General features: G+C 64.9%; 1 protein-coding gene across 1 annotated transcript; it reads left to right on the top strand.

Annotated features, from left to right (window-relative positions):
* The first annotated feature begins 3283 nt into the window (after positions 1 to 3283).
* Positions 3284 to 7399, top strand: ZNF503 (zinc finger protein 503). The gene is made up of 2 exons (XM_062214736.1): positions 3284 to 4355; positions 5081 to 7399. Exons 1-2 carry the CDS (start codon positions 4041 to 4043, stop codon positions 6719 to 6721), a joined length of 1956 nt encoding a protein of 651 aa, XP_062070720.1. The 5' UTR covers positions 3284 to 4040; the 3' UTR covers positions 6722 to 7399.
* Positions 7400 to 8174: the final 775 nt, after the last annotated feature.

The raw sequence follows: 8174 nt of genomic DNA, 5'->3' as shown, positions 1-8174 counted from the left end.
CGGGGAGGGGAGGAGAACGCAAGAACGGCGAGGTCCCGCGACCAGGCCAGGCCGCGTCTCCCGCATGCCGGACGCCTCCCCGGCCTCGAGAGGTGGCGAGGGCGCGCCCAGCGGTCCCCCAGCGGCCTTGGGAACACAGGCCCCTGGGCCAGCCGGGCGGGGCGGGCCCTGCGCACTCTCCCCACGCTTGCTGAGGACCACGGGGCGGGGCGGCTCGAGGGTGGGGAGGCCCCGGGGGGCGCGCGCCGGCCCGGGCTGGTTGGGCGCTCTGGGCCAGGCTTTCCAGCTCGCCGGGCCTGACCTGTCAGGCGGATTATCTTCGAGGGAGATTAATAGGGGAGGCGGGCTGCAATAATAATCGTTTTGTTTGATGTGACAACTCTGATAGGCGTTGATTTACTTACAAACTGATAGGCTTTTAATTGAGCGCCTCCGCCGAGCCCGAGATGAAAGGGAAGCGGCGGTGAAAGGCGGCCCGCCTGCCCTCCGGCCTCAATACTGATTAGCCATCTCGACAGTGAATACTTCAAGGCATTTTCAAACTTTTTCCTCAGCTCTCTCCCCTTCCTCCTCCTCCCACCCCCTCCTCAAATATCTGCCATGCCCACTCCTTTTTGAGAGAAAACAAATCATTTCCATTGTGTGCAAATAAAATCTGCAGGACATCCACGCCGACCTCCGCTGGGGGCTGGAAGCATTAGACCTAGCGCCAAGTGATTAATAACCACCATCCCCCCCCCAAGCCCCATGGCCCCCGCGGCCTTCGGGGGTCTGGCCTCTGGCAGGAGGAGCGCAGGCCCCAAAGCCGGCGCCTCGCGAAAGCCGGGGGCGCACAGGCCTCCAGGCGCCCCCGTGCGCTCGGACCTTCGGAGCTGAGTTTTGAGCCAAGCGAACGCTCGCGGCCCACGACCTGTGCCCACGAAGCACGATGAGGACCCACGGGCGCGTGCGGCCACACCGCGCTACTCCCCCAGGCTTTGGGCGCTGGGGCTGTCTGCCCGGAGTCATAAGGAAGCCGCTGGGATGAGAGGAGAGGGAACAAACTGTGCCGGAGAGTGGGCTGGAGGTGCGGAAGGAGGCGCCCGCCCTGCGGTCGCCCCCGGCCCTGGCCGCCGCCCCAGCAGCATGCAGTGGCCGGGCCTCGCCGGGAGGCCGCGGTGACACGCGGCCGAAGGCCCGGCTCGCGGCGCCAGGAGCCCAGCAGCCGGCCCGGATCGACACCTAGACAGCCGGGCACAGACAGACACTAACGCCCGCCGGGGAGGAGCGGCTTCGCAGACGTGCTGCCCGCCCTCAGAAACGCACCTGGCACCCGGCGCCCGCAGGTCACTCATTCGTGGCAGCCGCACGGCCTCGCTGGTGGTCCCGCACCTCCTCGCCACTCATCCTTCCTGTTGTAGCACAGACACTACAAGCCCTCTTGGATGCAGGTGTGTGCTCACACACGCGCGCGCGCACACACACATACGCACACACACACCGGCCCTCCACGCACCGCCTCGCTCCCTTCTCTCCGAATTAGCTTTGGTCAAGTTACCATCTCACAAAGTTTACCAACCTAAAGAACAGAGAGAGAGAGAGAAAAAAAAAAAAAAACGCAGGCAAAGATCGCCTACGAGCACCATTCTAAAACTCACCCCCTGAAAGTTCTCGGTACCCGTGCGGAGTGGGAGCCGGAGACAAGGGGGGGAGGGGCGTGGGCTGGCGACCAGGAGCGAGCGAGCGCGCCCCAGGCAGGCCTCGGAGCCGAGCGACCCCCGCGCGTGCCCCGCTCCGCGCCGGGTGCGCGCCGGCGGAAACCTGGTGTCCCGGCTCGGCCCCCGCCCCCCGGCTCCGGGCTGCCGGCGCTCCCAGCCCCACCATTTATCAAAAGGACTTGACAACAAAAGAAGAGCCACGGCGGAAAAGTGGGGGAGGGGAGACTCAAAGTCCTCCAAGTCGTTCCGAGGAAGGGGGTGTGTCCTCCTCTCGCCCCCTCGCAGTGTCTGCGAGTTTCTGGAGGTAGGTGACCCCGGGACTGGCTCCGGACGCCGCTCACGGCGGCACAGGCGTGCGCGCACTCTCCGCACCCGGGCCCAGGTAGCCGGCGGCACGCACAGCGCCGCCGCTCCTCTCCGCGACAGCCCGAGTGACGGTGCAAATCGAGGGGAACGCGGCGGTCCCGCTCCGCTTCCCCGGGAGAGCCCGCGTTCCCACAGGCGGCCGCCCCTCCCGCTCGCGCCTTCCCTCGGCTCTGCCAGCGCAGCTCCACGCCGGCTCGGCGTTCCCACACCTTGGAGCGAGCAGCTCCGAGGAACCCGGCCTCCTGGCACGCCGAGAGGGCGCAGGGCGCGGGATGCGCGGGCAGGCGGTTGCGGCGGGGGGCACGAGTGAACCTGACACGAGCCTCGCCCACGCACCCGCGGCCGGGCCTCCTCTCCGCAGCCTCGCAACCCTGGCCACGATTCCCGGGGGCCCGAAGAGTTGGGGGGACCCGCTCTTCCAGCGACCCCCACCCCCAGGCCCCGAGGATTTGTTGATGGCGTGGAAAGAAGTCTGGGAGGGGGCGCCGGGGCGCAGCCACAGCCTCGCCGCCCCACGCGCTCCCGCGGGACTGGGGGCGGGAACCGTCCCGTGCGAGACGCCACCGGTGCCCAGCCCGCCCCCTACGAACTCTACGGCCCAAGCCCCCTGAGGTGCGAGGGTCCCCCACCACCCGGAGGGGTGTCGCGCGCCCTCCCGGCGCCCCGGGCGCACCTGCGCACTCCACTCCTCGCCTTCCCCACCCCGGCGGGCCCTTCTTTTTCTTCTTTCTCAGCCCCCACCCCAATCCCTAGAGGCCGCTCCTCTCGCCCCCTCCTCCAGTCCCCTCCTGGTCTCTTCCTTCCTCTCTCTCTCTTCTCCCTCTCTCTTTTTCCCTGCAAGTCGCACCCGCCTTGTAATCAGCAACAAAAGCTGACATAAATCACGGGCGGATTGACAAGAGCTGACAAATAACTGATTGATTGCGGTCGAGGCACATTGACAATTGATGGAGGGGTGGAGATGCCCAGAGAAGGCGCGGGGCGGGGGGGAGGGCGGCAGGGGAGAGTAAGAATGGGGGCGGGGGGACAGACTGAGTGTGAAACAGAGGAAGCACGTGACCGCGCCCTTGCCCCAATCGGCGGGTCCCTGGGCGTCACGTGGCTGCGGAGGGCGGGGAGCCGGGCGCCCAGCGCTGGGATGAGCAGCCACCGCTTCCGCGGCCCGCGTGACTTCTGGTTTCTCCACCACTGAGTCTCGGGAAACCTGAGCGGGCGGGCGAACTCGCTCGCGCCCGGGCTCCTTCCCCGGGTGGGCGCTCCGCGCGCGATCTCGGTTCCACCGGGTGTGCGGGCCCCGTGCGCGCCCCCGGGAGCCGACGGTCTGGCTGGTGTCCACACGCCGCCTGAGCCCTTCCTGGCTACGCCCGCAGGCTGGTCCTCATCGCCGCCGCCTGCTTCCAAGAGAAGGTTTCGGTTAATTTTCCGAGCCAAGGAAAGGACAGACGACGAGGAGGGCAAAAAAAAAAAAAAAAAAAAAAAGGAGGGAGGCGGCAGATGGCAAACGTAGAATACACGTCCATCTCGTCCTCGGAGTGAAAACGAGGGAGGGGACACGCAGAGGAGGGCGGCGAAGAGGGAGCTGCCCATTAAAACCGGCTCGGAGAGTCCTGGCGGCGGCGGCGGCGGCGGCGCGGGACGCGTCACATCCCCTTGACCCTCCAATCACCTCGGGCTCCCATTTGATTGGAAGGCGGCAAAGGCTTTAATCTCCCCCTCGGTGCAGCTGCTTTTGAAGTGAGTTTCCTCGCCAGAGCCCCGGCTGGACAGGCAGCGGCTCACATCGCTGAGCGCAGCGCCGGCGCAGGGGCGCAGCCCGAGGCGGACCCGCAGCCCAGCCGGCTCCGCGGCGGGCCGCCCGGGACCCGTGGCTCGTGGCGCCCGGCGCGCCGGCTCCTCCTGCGGCTGCGGTTCCTGATCCCCGGGCGAGCGCGCAGCCCCGGGCCCTCCCCCCGCTGCTCCCATGCGCGCGGGTGGGTCATGAGCACAGCGCCCTCGCTTTCTGCCCTAAGAAGCAGTAAGCCCAGCGGCGGCGGCGGCGGCGGAGGCGGAGGCGGAGGCGCAGACCCTGCCTGGACCAGCGCGCTCTCTGGAAATAGCTCCGGCCCCGGCCCAGGCTCGTCCCCGGCCGGCCCCACCAAGCCTTTTGTGCACGCCGTGCCCCCTTCCGACCCCCTGCGCCAGGCTAACCGCCTGCCCATCAAGGTGCTGAAGATGCTGACGGCAAGGACTGGCCACATTTTGCACCCTGAGTACCTGCAGCCCCTGCCCTCCACGCCCGTCAGCCCCATCGAGGTAAGGAACCCCCCCCACCCTCTCCGGTCGCGGGGGGGAGGGGGGACCACTCCCCAGGCTGCCGCCCTGCAGGGTTTCCTTTCTCGGGACCTGAGGGTGGGGGTGGGGTCCGTGGTGATTCAGCTCCGGGGAGAGGGGAAGACGGCGCTTCTGCGCCTCCAAACTGGGGCGGAAAAGGAGCAGGAGGCGGGACCCTGGGTTCCAGGCGAAGGCTAGGGGACAGGGCGGCCAAAACTTGCTGCTGCTTTCGGTGTGAAAGACCCGACCGCGACCCAGGCCCCTACCCTCTGCGCTGCTGGCCGGCGCGCGTATGGAATCCGGTGGCAGAGTAGCCGCGCCAGGGTCCCCTGAAGCTGGTGCGTGCACAGCCTCCGAGGCTCCAGCCGCCCGTGCCCTCGTTCTGAGGAATCCAAAGGTGTGCGCGCGCGCAGAGGGGTGTCGTCCTGGGTCCAGCCTTTCACCCCGAAACCTTATGCGAGTGTTTTTTGAAAACCCAATTCGCATCAGGAGAGGGCAGGACAGTTTCTGCCCGGAGATGGGAGTCGGCCGCCTGTCCCTAGGGCAAGGATATGGTGGGTGTGGGGGTGCCGCCCGGCTCCGCGCCTCGTCGCTGGGGGGGATCTGCGCGGGCAGCATCAGGGGGGCCCCCTGGACCCCAGAGGCCAGGATTCTAAAGGTTTCCCCCTTCTTTCTATGTGTGATCCGTTCCCCATCCGACTCTGCAGCTGGATGCCAAGAAGAGCCCGCTGGCGCTGCTGGCGCAAACCTGCTCGCAGATTGGGAAGCCCGACCCCTCGCCCTCGTCCAAACTCTCCTCGGTCGCCTCCAACGGGGGCGGCGCGGGCGGTGCTGGCGGTGGCGCCGGCGGCGACAAGGACGCCAAGTCGGGCCCCCTCAAGCTGAGTGACATCGGCGTGGAAGACAAGTCGAGTTTCAAACCGTACTCCAAACCCGGCTCGGATAAGAAGGAGCCCGGCGGCGGCGGCGGCGGCGGGGGTGGTGGTGGCGGTGGCGGCGGCGGCGGCGGCGGCGGGGGCACTTCGGCGGAGAAGTCGGGATTCCGGGTCCCGAGCGCCACCTGCCAGCCGTTCACGCCCAGGACAGGCAGCCCGAGCTCCAGCGCCTCGGCCTGCTCGCCGGGAGGCTTGTTGCCCTCGGCCGGAGGCGGTCCGGACGGCAAAGACGACAAGAAAGACCCGGACGCGAGCGGCGGCGGCAAGGGCGCTGGGGGCGCAGCGGCCGAAGGGGGACCCGCGGGGCTGGCGCACGGCCGGATTAGCTGCGGCGGCGGGGTTAACGTGGACGTGAACCAGCACGCAGACGGCGGTCCCGGGGCCAAGGCCCTGGGCGCGGACTGCAGCGGCTCGTCGGGCTCCGGCTCCGGCTCCGGCCCCGGTGCGCCCGCCTCCTCCTCGGTGCTGGGCTCTGGGCTGGTGGCGCCAGTGTCGCCCTACAAGCCGGGCCAGACAGTGTTTCCTCTGCCTCCTGCTGGCATGACCTACCCGGGCAGCCTGGCCGGGGCCTATGCTGGCTACCCGCCTCAGTTCCTGCCGCACGGCGTGGCGCTCGACCCCACCAAGCCCGGCAGCCTGGTGGGCGCACAGCTGGCGGCGGCCGCGGCCGGCTCCCTGGGCTGCAGCAAGCCGGCTGGCTCAAGCCCGTTGGCTGGAGCGTCACCGCCGTCCGTGATGACAGCCAGCTTGTGCCGGGACCCGTACTGCCTCAGCTACCACTGCGCCAGCCACCTGGCCGGGGCGGCAGCCGCCAGCGCCTCGTGCGCACACGACCCTGCGGCGGCGGCCGCAGCGCTCAAGTCCGGATACCCGCTGGTGTACCCCACGCATCCGCTGCACGGCGTGCACTCCTCGCTAACGGCCGCCGCTGCCGCAGGCGCCACACCGCCCTCCCTGGCCGGCCACCCCCTCTACCCCTATGGCTTCATGCTGCCCAACGACCCGCTCCCGCACATCTGCAACTGGGTGTCGGCCAACGGGCCGTGCGACAAGCGCTTCGCCACATCGGAAGAGCTGCTGAGCCACTTGCGGACCCACACGGCCTTCCCCGGGACAGACAAACTGTTGTCGGGCTACCCCAGCTCGTCGTCCCTGGCCAGCGCCGCCGCGGCCGCCATGGCTTGCCACATGCACATCCCCACGTCCGGCGCTCCGGGCAGCCCCGGGACGCTGGCGCTCCGCAGCCCCCACCACGCGCTGGGACTCAGCAGCCGCTACCACCCCTACTCCAAGAGCCCGCTCCCCACGCCCGGCGCGCCGGTGCCGGTGCCCGCCGCCACCGGACCCTACTACTCCCCCTACGCACTCTACGGACAGAGACTGACCACAGCCTCGGCGCTGGGGTACCAGTGAGGGCGGCCGGGAAGGCAGGCGAGCGAGCGAGTGAGCGAGTGAGCGAGGGCACGCAGCCGGGGGAGGGGCGCGAAGGCGGCCGAGGCTGCCGAACTCCCCACGCGAGCGTGTGTGTGTGCACGCGCGAGGGAACGCCCAGGGCCCTGAGAGGCAACCCCGTGTACCGCATCCACCCACCCCACCCCGGCGACCGAGACCCGGTGGGGAACTCCTCTTCCCCCGCCTCCCACCTCCCCACTCAAACTTTATAAAAGTTGGGAAAAAAAAAAGAAAAAAAAATCATTTGACTTTTTATAGAAAAGGAAGGAAAAAGTAATTGAGAAAGTGTTCATCTGAGGACTTCAACCGGTGGACACTGGTATTTATTTATGTTAGCTCCAAGCGGACCCGTGGTTCAAAAGTGCATTATTTAGTTTGAACTCCGTAGGTAAAAAAGGAAAAGAAAAAAAAAGGAGGAGGAGGGGACGAAATTAAAACTCGAGGGTGCAAATGTGGAAGAGAAACCCTCCCATCCCTTGTAGATTATAAATAAAAACAAAACCGCCAGAGCTAGAGGTCTTCTCTTAAATGTTACTTTAAAATTGCTATGATTGTATCGTACGTTCTTATTTAATGTCTGATTGAAACACAAATTTACATGCATGTTTGTTACAAAAAATGAAAAAAAAAACTAAACAAGTCACGATTTGTCAGCTCTGATTTCAAATTGCAATTATTTTTAAGGTTGTATGCCATCGAAAGAGAATGGGTATTTTTTGGTATGTATTCTGGAAGGAAAAAAAAAAAGGAAAAACAATTCTATTCCAAAACCTCATTTGCCTTATTTTGTTCTTTAAAAGGAACACTTAACTATTTTTAATTTTTAAGTCCACCCGCTGAGAAGGGGACAAGGTTTACGTCATGTACTAAAATAATAGACAATGTATCGCTTTAAAGATTAAAATTCCGTATATTTGATGTATTAAAAGGTTTTACTTCTCCTTTTTTTAAAAAATTATTTTTTTGGTTAGAGAGAACAGAGCGGTTCCGGCAGCTGTGGGTTCTCGGGCCGCCGCGGCCGCTTCCCGGGCCCGCGGCCGAATTCCCGATTGCTTTGTTGTGATTTTCCCCAGGCCCGAGGCGCCACGCGGGCCGCCAGCTGCAGGGACGCAGGTTTAAAGGGGGAATTCCACGTTTTGGACGGACACTGTTCTTCGCTCTTGCTCACTCCGTTTTTATTTAAGTTTTCTCTCAGCAGCCTGTTTGTCAAAAGTGAAAGGGGTGGGGGGAGCGGGTTGTGTGTGTGTGTATTTTTTTTCTTTTTTGGTTAAATTTCCCTCTCGAGATTTGGGGGCATTTGGGTTTCGTTTTGCGCGGAGCGCCGAGCAGGCCAGGGCTTGCCGGCCGCGCCCGGGACCCGGGGACCAGCGGCCGCCCTCAGTCTCCTCTCTTGGCTTTGCAAGCAGCGCCCGTC

This window comes from Lepus europaeus, chromosome 17, assembly GCF_033115175.1.
Source record: "Lepus europaeus isolate LE1 chromosome 17, mLepTim1.pri, whole genome shotgun sequence".
Classification (NCBI taxonomy): domain Eukaryota; kingdom Metazoa; phylum Chordata; class Mammalia; order Lagomorpha; family Leporidae; genus Lepus; species Lepus europaeus.
The sequence above is the reverse complement of the archived record's forward strand: the minus strand, read 5'-3'. Positions and strand labels throughout refer to the sequence as shown.

Excerpts from the sequence above, each read along its gene's own strand:
- ZNF503 (XM_062214736.1), top strand. The coding sequence starts at position 4,041 with ATGAGCACAGCGCCCTCGCTTTCTGCCCTAAGAAGCAGTAAGCCCAGC. Across the intron at positions 4,356-5,080 it reads CGCCCGTCAGCCCCATCGAG|CTGGATGCCAAGAAGAGCCC; the intron begins GTAAGGAACCCC and ends CCGACTCTGCAG.